At 41.3% G+C, this 15214-nt stretch overlaps 1 protein-coding gene across 3 annotated transcripts in view; it reads right to left on the bottom strand.

Moving 5' to 3' along the window:
- LARGE1 (LARGE xylosyl- and glucuronyltransferase 1) overlaps positions 1-15214 on the bottom strand; it is a 279742-nt gene that overhangs the window by 60024 nt on the left and 204504 nt on the right. For 2 of the 3 annotated variants that reach the window (XM_042837887.1, XM_042837888.1), the window contains exon 8: positions 3720-3824. The exons of the other annotated variant lie outside the window; for it this stretch is intronic. In XM_042837887.1, the coding sequence (XP_042693821.1) occupies positions 3720-3824 (105 nt within the window). The remainder of the gene's footprint in view (positions 1-3719; positions 3825-15214) is intronic. 3 annotated transcript variants of the gene reach the window in all.

Raw genomic sequence — 15214 nt, 5'->3', positions numbered from 1 at the left:
TTCTCATGCTGTGGCATGATAGAGAATGAATTCTGAGCTATCTCAATAATAGTGGACATTTTTTGTCAAGAGACTAAATTCTCACAGGTCTTGAAAACTGCCCTGAATACATTGCCTCATGCAATTTAGTCTGATCCACTCTTTCCATCTGAGAGGGCTCAGGGTGCGATTCTCAGCTGCTGTAAATTGGCCCTGCTGCAGAGAGGCAGGGAAGCCAAGGGGTGATGTATGCCAGCTGGGAAAGCGGCTTGAAATCATGACAATGGAGTTCCAAGAAACTGCTATTAAAAGCTATGCTTCCCCCATGATGGAAAGTATAATGCAGACAAAGCACTAAAAGCTTTTATGCTGAGAATTTCTTTGACAAGGTATTTTTCTGAGGACTAAGATGACTGCTACTCCAGAAACGAACATCAAGCCATACAGAGCAATTCTGGAGCTGTCAGTTTAACATCTGTAAAGAGAAAAATCCTCCTGCAGCTGAGGCAATACTATTGGAAGCACAGTGTAGTCAGTGAATGACAACACAGATAACGTGAAGAGTTTGATTTAACTAATGTATGAATAATCTTACTGCAAGTTAATTTCAGTGTAATCAACAAAATAGAGTGGACAACATATAAAACATATTTGATTAAGTAGATTACTGAGTTTCGATCAATGAAGTATAGGAAAAAATCCGCATTTTGTGATACAGAAGGAAGAGTATTTAAAGGGTCTGGAGCACGAGTCTTATGGGGAGTGGCTGGAAAGAGCTGGATTTGTTCAGTCCGGCGCAGGGGAGACCTCATTGCTTCTACAGTGACCTGAAAGGAGACTGTAGTGAGGTGGGGGTTGGCCTCTTCTGCCAGGTAACAGCAATAGGATGAGAGGTAATGGCCTCAAGTTGCACCAAGGGAGGTCAGGATGGGTATCAGGAAAAAATTCTTCTCAGAAAAGGTGGTGCTGCAGTGGCACAGGCTGCCCATGGAGGTGGTGCAGTCACCATCCCTGGAGGTGTTCCAGAACCATGTGGATGTGGCACTGTGGTCAGTGGGCATGGTGGAGGTGGGCTGGTGGTTGGACCAGGTGATCCTACAGGTCTTTTCCAACTTTAATGATTCTATGAGTGTGATTTCAAAATGGCCCAACAAAGTGAATGCTATCTCAGATAAAGGATGGGTCTAAATAAAAACATTTTAAACACAAATTCAGTTGTCTCTGAATTGACTTTTGAGTTTGGTTGGTTTTTTTCTAACACAGCATTATCATGGACAAAAGTAAATGTGCAAATGTGAAACAATAATAAAAACCAACCAATCAAAAATCTTTCCTTGAAAATCTGTATTGGGTGTCTGGAGATCTGGTTTGCGAACAGAGGAACAGAAAAATGCAAACGCTTACTGGGTTTAAAGAGCTGGTAGAGAAGGAACAAAAACACCTTTAGCTTTAATGTACCTGTCTTCTGGGACTCCTAGCCTGTATATCGGCCAGAGTGGCTTCAGTGTAGAAAAGTAGAAGTAAGTGATGAACTATTTACTTTAGGAATAGGGAGAAAGCAGTGGAAGAATTCTGACTATGACAGATGATCCTGCATCAAATGTGGCAGGGCTGGGTCTTTTCCTTCGGACTGTAATAAACATTCTCACAAGAGCAAAGTCCATCTGATGGCTTCCCTCTCATCCATCTCCACTTAACTCATTAAATACTCCACGCTTTGGGGCCCTTTCACTGTTCACAAGCATGATTCTGCACACCTGTATATCTAAGTCATCCCCATTGGGCCCATTGTCTTTTTTGAGTTTTTTGCTTAAGAGTTATTGACTAGCTTTACACCCCTCCCTTTAGCTTTCTGAATACACCTGTCCACAGTGCTGTCATCAGTGTCAATTATTTTCATTTGCTGAACACATCAAACAAGCTCCAGTTTCTTTTTCTTCTACCCTGAGAGATTTATACCTCTAATCTCTGCTAGATTACTGAGGCAAAAAATGAATTCAATTAAAAAAAAATTATAGTAAATGATGATGATTCTGTCAGTAACACCACTTGCTATCTCTCATACATGGCACTGTTTCCCTCAGTGACCTCTTGTTCCATGTACTTGAAAAAATGTCATTCCACTTATTACAGTCACCTGTCAATTATATAACCGCACGTGAATTGTCTGGAGAACAAAACTGCAAGCAGTCTAAAATCATGGGCAGGATTACCTTTGGCCTGGCAACTCTGTATTTACAAACACTGCAAATTAACACACACAGTGTGTGTGAAAGGCTATCGACATTCAGCTATTTTTGCTTTTAGAGGGAGTATTTTGTGATACACTGACATTTGGTAAAGCATTTAGGTTAGTAACCTAAACCTAAAGCTTTTCAACATTTATATTTGAATAATTGCATTTCAGATACTACATAACATTTCTGGCTCAGCCTAACGTTATATGGATGTGCCACATTTCTCTTGGACAGCATTAAAATGGCAGAAAGGAAAAAGTGAAAATGCAGCAGAAAGAAAGGAGCTATATGAGGTGGTCATCTCTCAGTAGAGCAAAACATATTGCTTTGTGGTGTAACACTGAACATTTGACATTGACTAGTTTGGTTTTGTATAACAGAAGCTTTCAGACTCCAGGACAAATCCATGAAATTTAGTTCTGTCTAATGTGTTTGGAGTGGGAGCAGACCAAACCTTCACATACGCAGTCTGTTTTGGCAAGCAAAGAACCAGGAAACAAACAACTTCTGCCAAAATCTTATATCCCTATCAGCCCATATTCTGTCAGGCTACACTTGAACATTTTCACTGAGAGAGATGCCTTGCAGAGGCTGAAATACCAATTCACAAAAACAGGCATGATTCCCTCAAATATACAAACGACTACAGAAATACAGATGACCCAGCTAGAACTGCATGTAATCCTTTTTCTAGTAAGTCTGTTTAATTCAATCCAATACATTTCTGCAAAGCAAAACCACTATTATGGTAAATCATTTTCTGATAGTGCATGGATATTTAAATGGACTCATCTTTTCCAAACAGAGGCTTCACCATCTGTTCTGCCCTTTTATTACAAATAGAGGAGGACCTAACTCTCTGCAACAGCATGTAAAGTCTAGCATCAAAATGATTTAGATATAAGTGTGTGTTCCTTATGCACCTGGTATGTTTTCTCACACACCAAACACAAATCAGTGAGAAGACCTGTCTCTTGTAAGTTAATACATTCTCTGATCTAGTGCCTTTATTCCTTTCTCATGGCACCAGAAATTGATGGCCAGTAGTTTGCATTTTATTAGGACAATTATGACCCTGTTGCCATCCTGCAGGAGTTATATCTTTATTGGGTTGACATTTTGTGATACCATTTACCTCTCTACAGAACAGGAGGCCTCATTCCTGTTCTTTCTGTCTTGCTGTGACTATATACGCTTCACCACAGACAGAAATGTTGCAGAAGTGCTAAGGATGTGTCAGACAGCTGAAAGGCTGTCCTTTCACCAAGTATGCCATACAATATCCCTCAAGATCATTTAGAGAGGGAACATATTCCCCTCAGAGTAGCACACGAGCAGAAACTTCAAAACGCACCACACTGCATCATTTTTACTGCTTTCAATGGCAAATCTTGCAGCAGGTTATGAAAGGAGATGTGAGCTACTGCATCTCATACTCTGCACCAGAGGACTGATTCCACGCACAAAGCAAATGTTAACTCAAAGAAAACCCTCAGGGAGTACCTGTGTTGTAGCCCCTCCCAAGCGCTGGCCAGGGTCGATGGTTCTTCCAAAGGTTGCCCAAATACCAGTCACTCTGGTTCTCCACTAAGCCAAGAACCTGCTGCCCTGGAAATGAGCACATTGCAAGGGGATCATTAGAGAAAAGTCACTCAGCCAATGGAAAGCACACACAAAATCTGAAGAGGGACAGGCAGTGGCAACAGCAGACAGCAATTCTGAAGCTGCCTTCCTTTCATGCATTAGGAAGATGCCTGCTTATATAACAGAAAGCAATCCTGGCACAGCAAACTCAGCACGGCTCATTTCTTTCCTTCTCCCCTGGCTAGTCTGAGTAATTAAACACTGTGGGAACCTTTGTCATGCTGACAAAAATATATCACCCAGACAAATATGAATGCTGCTTGATTTTGGAACACAATGATGGAGAATCCTCCTAGTGAGAAGTAAGTGTTGGTAAAACGATCATCTAATATGAAGATCTGTTTATACTCTGATGGAGATAACATAATAGAAGAACAGGGCTCAGTATAACAAATTACTCTCTTCCCATGCTCTCCCTGCCTCATTCCAGGGTGGTTTTTTTTTTTTCAGTCACAAAAGAGATTCCTTTAGCTCAGGAAAAAACTGGATTCTAAGGGTTTACCTACGTAAGTTGCACTGCTTTAATTTAAGAGATTAATTTAAAAGTCATTTAGGTAAACCTATGTGGAATACAGCATAAGAATTATGATTTCAGTTTTAAATGGACTTATTTTGGTTCAGCTTACATTGATTAGCAGCTGGCTTCAGCTAGGGTAAAACGTGCTTTAAATCAAATGTGTCTAGAAGGTTTGCACTGCTTAAAAATCAACTGAAAAGTGAATGTTTGTATAGATAAGGACTTAATTATCTATTCTGAAATGTGCTGCATAAAATGTAAATAAGACAAGTGACTGAAATGATGCTCTGGTGATGGAGGACAGAGGGAAGGGGAAGACTGCGTTTGGATCCAGTTAAAGGAAGGAAGGGGAATGGTGTATTGGAGAGAGCACCATGACTAAGACTGAAAATGGTTTTGCAACCTTTTTAGAAACAATTAAACATCGTGTCTGAAAGCACATTTTCAAATCCCAGCTACGCTCACATAACTGAGTGCATGGTCACAGCAGCACGTTGAAAGCAGCCATTTATCAACCAACCTATGCTGGCTATGTGGGACCACAGCTGCACCATTAAAAATTCAGTATGGTCTAAGACACGACTGGGTTGAGAAGCAAGGAAGAAGAAGAATCAGCTGGGAAGACATTGGTGTAGGCCAGATGATTGGGATAGTCTCCTGTGGTACCTAATGCAGTGGAATGTCAGTAAGCCTCGTGTCTCAAATTCTGTTTCAGAGGGTGAGCAGCAGTGAGTGGCCAGTGCATATAACAAATAAATGAAAACTGCACATTGCAAAAGCCTTCAAGGAGTGAACGGAAATCAATCTAGAAATAACCTTGAGAGATTACCAGGCTCACTCTATACCACTGCTCAGGATCAACCTGCTCTATCCTAATCATAACATACCAGCCCTCATTTTCTGATTCTGTCTCTCCTTTTGCAATGCATATTTCATATTTTGTTTTTCACATTAAACTCCTTCATGAGTTTTTTAAGGAAATGGAAAGTCTAGTGGAGAAGATAAAGAATACCATACATTCTCACCCCACTGGTGCTACTTAAAACTGGTAATACTAACAGAGTGCAGCGCGTAAGAGAATGAGCTGAATTACAAATTAGAGATAGATACATCCAAAGCAACTGATGCATAGAAGATATGTTCTTTCTCAATACAAATAAACTGCTGCATCTCAACTGTAGGACACCCAGAACATGCTGAACACAAATAAGGCCCCATGAGCCATATATTGAAAGGAAACAGGGAAGGGGTCTCAACTGATTCATACAAATCTTAGCTAAAAAAGGCTTAAGGGCACAATTTATACTAACATTTGTTGATACCACGCTGGAAGGTTGCATGATCTTTATAACCACTCCCCTACATATGAGGTAGAATAAATCAAAATAAGGAACTATAATGGCTAGCAAAGGATGAGAAAAACAAAAGAATGCAGGTGCATTTGGGCTGCAATGGATTGTAACAACTAGTAGGAAGAGAGTGACCCTGCTTATATTCTAACAGCACATTTCACAACTCAGCAGTCCACAGATCCTTTGCAGGATAGCACCATTAACATCAAAAGAAATGTTTGAATTCCATTTGCAAGTGGCAGATACCGAACTTCCTTACCAGGGAGCAACAATCTGCTTTCATTATTTTAGCCCCATGCATTTCCCAACAAGTCAGACAGCTCAGCCTTCAAACTGATGAATAATAGGAAATGAACAAACCTTGCTGCTTGTTAATGGTTTTGCTTTCCCACCTACTAGTTCAAAATCTCAGTTCTGACAATGTACTCCTGAAATTCTTACTTCTTGATTATTTCTCATGATAAGATAAAGAGAAAAGACTTAGGAGATTACGTTCACACATATTTATAGTAGCTTTATGGTTTCCTTCCCTATTCCCCTTTACTTTTGAAGACGCCACAACAAATCCTGCTCTCAGTATTCTTGGAGGTTTGATACGGCACGTGGATGAGGGCAGCAATTGACATCATGTGAGCTTTGGGGCTTAGATACACAGATCAGATAACGTCACTTAATGCTGCATCAACTGAGCTGACATAACTGCCTGCACATGCCCTTTTAGCTTGCTATAAATACAAAATAAGATGTGATACCTAACACTTTTAAATTTGATTTTGCATTGGTCTGGGAATCCACACATGTTCAGGTACTCTCCTAGGGCAGATGTTATATTGCTTGTCTGGCTCTTGTTAACCTTCCTGGTGTCTAAAGATCTACCGGGCAGATGAAACAGATGAGCAGATGAGCTTGTAGAAAGTTATAAAGAAACATTTAGTATTTTGTCTTGTTATATTCCTATTTTCTCTAGCCTGGAACAGTGTTGCTGTCTCTGCCAAAGAAGAATGTATGTGTTTTTCCCTTTACGTCTCCATGACTGACTTACGGCAGAAGTGATCAGAAAAACAGAACTTTGGTTGCATGGTTTGGTTGATGGCTCCAAACATTTTCTTTGTTCTCAATCAGTAAAACAAAGTGAAATTCAGAAATATACTCTGGGAAAGAGATGCCAAAACATTTTGATCTAAAGATATCAAAATAACCACTTCTAAATGTACAACCCCACTCATTTCAATATTACCACTGCGACACATAATACAGATACATTATATACAAATATACAATGTCCAATATATACCCCGTCTATCACATTCTATAAGCTTAAAACATCCAAAGCCTCCACAAAATCATAAAGTTGTGTCCTTTCAAATTTTGAGCAAATAGAAAGATTTCATTCAAAATTGTCACCTGATTTGTTTTTTTTTTTTAGTATCTGTATTTTTTATGGCACTCTGACTAGCAAGTCTGAGCATCAGCAGTCATTTTGTTTTGTTAAATGCATCATACAGTTATCAAGTTGAGGCACAGGCCAAAGTGATGTATAACATCAAACAGAAACTTTCCCCATTCTCATCTTGCCTCCAATCACACTACATTCTGAATTCAGACTTTTGGAGGGGAAAGACCAATCAATGCTCCTTGCCACTGTGGCCTTTTGTAATAAGGAAGCACGAAGGAGTTACTTGAACTATTTCTTCAGCAAATGAGAACACGGTGGCTACCATAATAAATCTGAATTGTTCAGCTGTCTGTTTCTTCTTCCTAAGAATTATTATAATAAAATACCGTGACTAACAGCAAAAGCTCTGTCATTGTTTTCTGCTCTGGCCCTGCAGTTATGATTAAGTGCACTTCTCTCCCTCTCTGTTACTCCAGGCACATGTTAGCTTATGAAAATGAAGCTGTCTTTCTTATTTATACATCACCAACATCCAGACAACAGAAAACAAGGCTATAAGGAAGAAGGGGACAGACTCTTCAGCAGGGTCTGCTGGGACAGAACAGGGGGAAATGGTTTCAAACTACAAGAGGGGAGATTTAGACAGGATATATGGCAGAAGGTTTTTACAATAAGGGTGGTGACGCACTGGCACAGGTTGACAGAGAGGTGGTGGATGGCCTGTCCCTGGATACACCCAGTCAGGATGGAGGGATTCTGAGCACTCTGATCTAACTGTAGATGTCCCCATTCATTGCACGGGAGTTGGATCAGATGACCTTTAAAGGTCCTTCTCAACTCAAATGGTTGTATGATTCTGGCGTGGCCATGCTGTCAAGGCACTGAGCAGGCAGAATCACAGCCAGGTTGCCCCTTTTGAGGCAGCACAGTCTGGCTTTGGGACTGGGCTTCTGTAGAAGGCAGCTGCTTGGATGGGTGTTTTGCACAGTACGGCTCCCAGACAGCTCACCTGATAGGAAGAGCATCTCTCCTTGCTAACGCTTAACTGTGCCTGGAAAGAAGTTTCCATGGAAAAAAACAGATACTTCTGAGCCTGTCAACTCAATGCCTTTGATTCAGTTTACACTTCACAGATTTTTGGTGGCTAACAGAGGTGAAAGCATGTTCCTGCAATTCAGGAGTTGAAGGGAACTCAAGATCTCATTTCAGTCCTGATACTGATTTCCTGGGTGACACTGCACAAGTCACATAACAGCCTCCTGCTCAATTCTCCGTTAATAATAACGGTGGTAACAGTAATCCCTCTCTCACTTTGCCTGTCTCACATATCGCAGTATAAGCGCTCTGAGGTAATAACTGTTATTTTGTACTGAAACCACAACAGCAACTGCATGCAACCAGGCTGAAGCTCCATTGAGCACAGTACTGTCCCTTCACCAGTAGTGAGGAGCACAGCACAGGGCAGCTGGATGTTGGCACTGCTCAGCAGTGCACCTTCATTTCCCATGGCATGACTCATGTGAAGTAGCAGGTTCTGATTATATTGAATGTGGTTTCTGCTTGTTTCATCTGGTGACCAATAGTTTCCACAGTGGAAAAGAGCAAGAACAACCTTTTCCTTCTCTTCTCTTCATGACTTTCCTGATCTTAGAGAATTTCATCTTCTGTGGAATCTTCTGTACAATCGACCTTAAGCTCAGCTTTGGCCTTCAGTTATTTCGCTATTACAAACAGCAGTAAAAATACCAAAAAATATAATAAATATTACAATTATTTTTTCTATTTATATAGAACATACATATATATATATATATATATATATATATATACTTTCTGTTACTTCTTCAGTTAAAAACATTTTTTCTTGTCTTAGTCATTACCATGTCTTTCACGTGACTACTCTGCAAGCATAGTTAGAGCGATGGCTCCACTGCAGATATTCTGAGTGAGCTGCCCCTTCAGTGCTCAGGACATTAGGCTGTTTCCAGAAAGGCATCTTAAAGGGATGGGCAGGGTGGAATGCCACCTTCGATCACCCATGACTAAAAGATGAGGTGATAAGAAAAGTCCATTTCAGCACAGCTGTTGTATTATCACAGTTTAGTGGTATTTGGTAGTGGCCTTAAAAAGGAAAAGCAAGTGTAAAGTATTTTTAGTGCTTACAAATACAAAAAAAACAACAAATACTACACTGTGGAGGTTTTTAAAGCAGAACAGAGCAGAACTCTGTCTTACTACTTTTAAATACTTCAACGGTCATGGTTTAGGTCATTAGGAATTTAATACAGACATGAATGCTGGAGCTGCAGCCAAGTACTACGACTGCAGCAATGCATGCCTTCAGCATAAGCCGAGAAAAAAAAAAAAACAGAAGAAGGATTCAGTGAGACTTCAAGATTCAAGTCTGGCTGAAATCAGGAGAACTGCAATTAGTTCTCCCAAAATGGGACACAGACATAGAGAATAAAAAGGTATAAGGAGGGAAGAGGGAAAAGGTACATATTCAAAATGCTAGCATATTTCCAAATTGCCCAGTACTAAGTCTGATGAGGATTGTCAGGACTATCAGAATATATAATAGTACAATGAAGCTGGGTTATTTTGAATCAGAGTTAAAATCTTTCATTAATATCCTTTCCCTCTACTTTCCTTCTCCATCCTTCTCCTGATTTGTTTTATCCTTTAAATATGTCCGTAAGACACACTACTTTTCTGAAATGATCGTAAGATCTGTGAGGACACGTGCTTTGCTGGTATAAATCTGCGTGTCTTCAGTGAAATTAGTGTAGTTACGCTAATTTATACCAGCTGAATGAGTTGCACTTCATGTCAGTCTTGCCTGAGTGATGGACCCTTCCTCTATGGCCTTCTGGTCCCTGATCCTGCACTAGTTGATACAAGGTATGTGGCTTCTAAAATCTTCCACTTCTTCTGCCAGATATCTCATCTGCCTCTAAAGATCACTGCCAGTCTCAAGCTCCTCATCCTACTACTACTACATCACTCATGTGATGACCTGCGCTATTCTTGCTCTGTCTATTATCAATTCATGTTTCTTCCTGTTTCCATACTCACTGTTCTATTTTATTTGCATGCCCTCTTCCATCCCTAAAAAAAAGACTCTTGTTTTCTCACATCACAGAATCCCCAAGTTACTTCTGGAAACGTATTTCTAGCACAATAACTCTCTGAACTTACCTCTAAAAAGTCCTTGGAAATTTTACGACAAATCCACATTAAAATATGCACATTAAATTTTCTTTGTGCACTGTAGCCAGGTCTGCCCGACCCCAGAAAAAAAAAACAGTTGGCATTTCCTCATATGCCTTTACAGAGTGGGATACATTGTGCTTTTGGTTCCACAGAACTGGTTACTTCTACCTCCACTGTTCATTTTTTCATATGCATGCATACATACAACACACAAATGCACTGTATGTGCACACACACATAGAATCATAGAATCGCAAGGTTGGAAACGACCTGCAAGATCATCTAGTCCAACCACCCTCCCATTCCTATTAGTACCACAAGCTCTAACCCATATCTCGTAGCTCCTCATCCAGGCGCCTCTTGAACACTACCAGGGACAGCGACTCCACCACCTCCCTGGGCAGCCATTCCAGTGCCTGACCACCCTCTGAGAGAAAAAGTTTCTCCTAATACCCAACCTAAACCTCCTCTGGTACAACTTCTGGCCGTTTCCTCGGGTCTTACCATTTGCCTGGGAAAAGAGGCCAGACCCTTTTTCATCACAACCTCCCTTCAGGAAGTTATAGAGAGCAATGAGGTCTCCCCTGAGCCTCCTCTTCTCCAGACTGAACAATCCCAGCTCCCTCAGCTGCTCCTCATAAGACTTGTGCTCCAGACCCCTCACCAGTTTCGTTGCCCTTCTCTGGACACGTTCCAGGGCCTCGATGTCTTTCTTGTAGTGAGGGGCCCAAAACTGAACACAGGACTCGAGGTGCGGCCTCACCAGTGCTGAGTACAGGGGGATGATCACCTCCCTGCTCCTGCTGGCCACACCATTTCTAATGCAGGCCAGGATGCCGTTGGCCTTCTTGGCCACCTGGGCACACTGTCGGCTCATGTTCAGCCCAGCATCAACCAACACCCCCAGGTCCCTTTCCTCTTCACAGTCATCCAACCACTCATCCCCAAGCCTGTAGCGCTGCACGGGGTTGTTGTGGCCAAAGTGCAGGACCCGACATTTGGCCTTGTTAAACCTCATCCCATTCACCTCGGCCCAGTGATCCAGCTTATCTAGACCCCTCTGCAGGGCCTCCCTACCCTCAGGCAGATCGATACCACCTCCCAAGATAAACAATGGCAGACTGCCATTATATATATGCACATCTCTCTATTTACACACATATACATGCATACATGTCATAGAACCAAAGAAAATTCTTAATTGGAAGAGACCCATAAGGATCAATGAGTGCAACTCCTGGCTCCACACAGGACCACCCAAAAATCAGAGCCTATGCCTGTGAGTGGTGTCCAAAGCTTCTTGGACTCCTTCACTAGGGGCCATGCCCACAGCCCTGGGCGTTCTGTTCCACGCCCACCACCCTCTGGTGCAGACCCTGTCCCTGAACCCCAGCTGCCCTCCCCTGACAGCTCCATGCCGTTCCCTCGGGCCCTGTCGCTGTCACACAGAGCAGAGCTCAGCGCTGCCCCTCAAGGAGCTCCACTTCAAGGAGCTGCAGCCGCCATCAGGCCACCCCTCAGCTCCTCTGCTCGGTGCTGAGCAAACCCAGGGACTTCAGCTGCTCCTCATACACCTGGTCTTCTATACCTTGTGCTATCTTCACAGCCCTCCTTTGGACACTCCCAAATAGTTTATGTCCTTTTTGTACTGTGGTGCCCAAAACTGCACGCAGTACGCAAGGTGAGGCCACACCACTGTCTGTATATATGCACACAAGGATGTTGAGGGAGAGACAGTCTTTACACCTAAGAGCTTATCTTTTGCATATCAAAACGTCAAATTTCAGGGAAATTCTCACTCAAATTTACCTTTTTTATTTGGCATCCTGCTTCCACTGAGTACACTGGTGTTCTGGTGTTTCCCAACAGCCATTTGCCTTTCTTAGTGGACTGGTTTCTCATTGAGAAAACTGCAATTAGTAAGGAACAATTCTCTTGAGAAACTCAGTGAAGGTACTGCAGGTCAGGCTCAGGGGAGGAGACCATGGTTGCAAGGGAATAGCACACTGGATAGCATACCAGGAGAGGAAGAGACAGGCATCGAATAGACTGAAAAAAAGGAGGTAGTTAGGTGAAGCAGAAGTAGATGCAGTACATGGAGAGCTGGGAAACACATGTTGGGCAAGGTTGTGTGAGTGAAGGAGAAAGGAATTAGAGAAAGGAATAATGGCCCTGTCAGTGCTGGAACAAAAATCTAAGGCAATGGCATCAGCTGCCTTCTGAATGTATTCAAAGGTGGTGATATGGTCAGGGATACAGAAGTTACAGTGACTTGGGCCAGAGAAGAATAACTCTGCAAGAGTCTCTTACAAAAGAAACATTTCAAGTGTTCTGTAGGTGGTAGGAGGGAGGGTTCAAAAAGCAAAATCATACACAAATGGTGATCAAATATGCAGAATTGTATTGAGAAAGACTGGAGTAAAGAGCTAAATCTGTGATTCATCTTCATAAGGAAAGATGAAAGACTGAAATCAATTGAAATATGAGAATGTATTAGGCTTCTGTTCACCTCCTCTACTCCAAGGAAATTGTTAGACAACGAAGAGGACAGTGAAGAGTTCAGCAAACTACAGCAAAGTTAGGAAATCTATCATTAATGTTTGGAATGCTAACAACTGCAGCATTTCTGGGAAGTGGATTCTAAGCAGCTGTGCACAATAGAGTGTGGAGAAAACCATTCACTTTGGAACAAAGACTTTTGAGGTTCTCTGTAGCAATTACAAGGCCTTGTGTGCATATAACATCAGGGCTCCTGCGTCGACAAAAGCTGACACAAAAAAGTATTTTGAAGATATTATGATTTGGACACATACCGATATTTTTGTTTTTATTTTCTAGCTGCCCTATCTAAAGGATACCTACCTACTAAGGGTATGTGCAAAACGTTGCCAGGAGCAGAGCTCTAGTATGGAGTTTGAATTTGTGATTGTGCCCAATCACAGAAATAGTTGTGAAATTAGGCTTGACCATAAGATGCCCAAACCAGCTTCATGTGCTGCTAATCTTATCTTTCTTCACTTCACTGACCTTCTGTGTCACTGGTAATGGAGTAGAATGTCCCAGCAGCAGCAATGCCATCTAATTAACAGCAATAGGAGACTTGACATGAACCCATTTCCAGCTGATGAGTATTCTAACCAGATTGTAGGAGGTCAGGGTCTGTACCCGCTGCCCTGACTACACGCCTTGCTTTTCATTCACACCAATGGCAGCTTGAAGATTGTCCCTTTACTGCTTTTCCCCTGTCACAGTCTCCCTTTTAATTTTGAATTCATTCGATATGAAACCCTACATTTTTATAAAATTGAAAATTTCTTCCTTTGAAAGCAGCAAAATGTCCTTATGAACAATAAGGACAATCAATTCCAACCTCCTAGTTCTAATATTCAAGCAGAGGTCTGAGAGAAAAGACGTAAAATTACTGTGCCCAGTGTTTCAGGAGTACACAAGCTATTAAAACAATGACATAGAATTGTGTTATGCAAGAATATGTGATCCCTTAACCAATGATACATCTTTTTTTTTTTTTTTTTTTTCCCTGCCTAAAATAATGCGGCAAAAGTGCTTTGAAAAAGAGTGTGAAAAGCATGAAAGTAACTGTTCACGCACCATGGCTGTCGTAACTGTATCAATTTTACAAAGGGGGAAGTTCCTGAGATGCATATATTGATTGGCACGAACTCCTTCTGTGAAATGCATCTCAGTAATGGGGATATGAGCAGCAGATTGTAATATGTAATCAATAACCTAATTCTTATGCCGTTCCTTTTATTAGTAACTCTTGTAGAGAAAAAAAAAGAGAACAAAACAAGGCACATGGTAATGGAGCAACATTTCTTTCTCTCTATAAAATTGGAATAACATCACTGCTTCACTACACCTATCAGGTTTCGGTAATTGATATCTGAGGTTGCTGGAATACTAATCTGTTGTTTATTAACAATGACTTAGAGACAGAGGGTAAGAGCTTTCTAATATTGAGAATCTGCTTTTCCAACTTCATATCCTCTTTGGCAGTTCAAAATACTAACCTCTCTTCTTTTTATTTTAAAAGAATGAATCTTCTAAATCAATGGACACACCAGGAATGTTTTTAAGCAAGACACTGGGAGGTATGGTAAGGACTTTGAGTGTCAGAGAGCTCCTGGAATGTAGAAGCAGAGACAGAAAAAAATTTCAATATGAACAAAATTAAAAGGATTGTTTTCTGTTGACAAAACAAACAAACAGAAACACACGCACAAAAACCAAAAGACACAAAACATAGCACCATACATAACAGAAAAGTGCTATAGTCACACACGTGATGTGAAAAAGGGTGTCAAGTTAGTGGAAGTGGTGTTAAAATCCAACTGTGTTGACATTATTTTTCCCCTTTGTTGGGTTTAGTTCTGGTAAAAAATAAACAAGCTCTGCACTTTCCCTTTGGCTATGTGGCTTTACCAGCCTATGCAAATTTCTCCAGTTCAAAACTCAGGAGCCTTCAGCAGACACAAACTGCAGGAAGGTGCTGCTACCTCCCTAGCTCTTCCTACCACTGCTTTTAATGGTACTGACTACACTGATAATTGGTTTGTTTATGTAAGGAGCTCACCTTATCCTGTTAATTAGACTTCAAGATAGGCTGTAGCTAAGAATGATTTATGCATCAGGAGTATCAGATGGTAGGATGACACAGTAAACATTTGCTCATATCTAATGACTGCACACAATTAGTCCTATATCAGGGAAGTGCTGATAGAGAGTTCTGATATCAAACAACCACCTCCTGTTTTGCATCTTCAGCGTACAGAAGAAGGGCTGTTTCTGCTTGATACAACAAAGCTGCACAAGAAGCCTCATGCTTTAGTGATGACCTCAAGATACTTGGGATCTG

Source organism: Centrocercus urophasianus, unplaced genomic scaffold (genome assembly GCF_019232065.1).
Source record: "Centrocercus urophasianus isolate 14NV4802_14NV808 unplaced genomic scaffold, USGS_Curo_1.0 seq_73, whole genome shotgun sequence".
NCBI lineage: Eukaryota > Metazoa > Chordata > Aves > Galliformes > Phasianidae > Centrocercus > Centrocercus urophasianus.
Note: the sequence above shows the minus strand (reverse complement) of the source record. Positions and strands in the feature narration are given on the sequence as shown.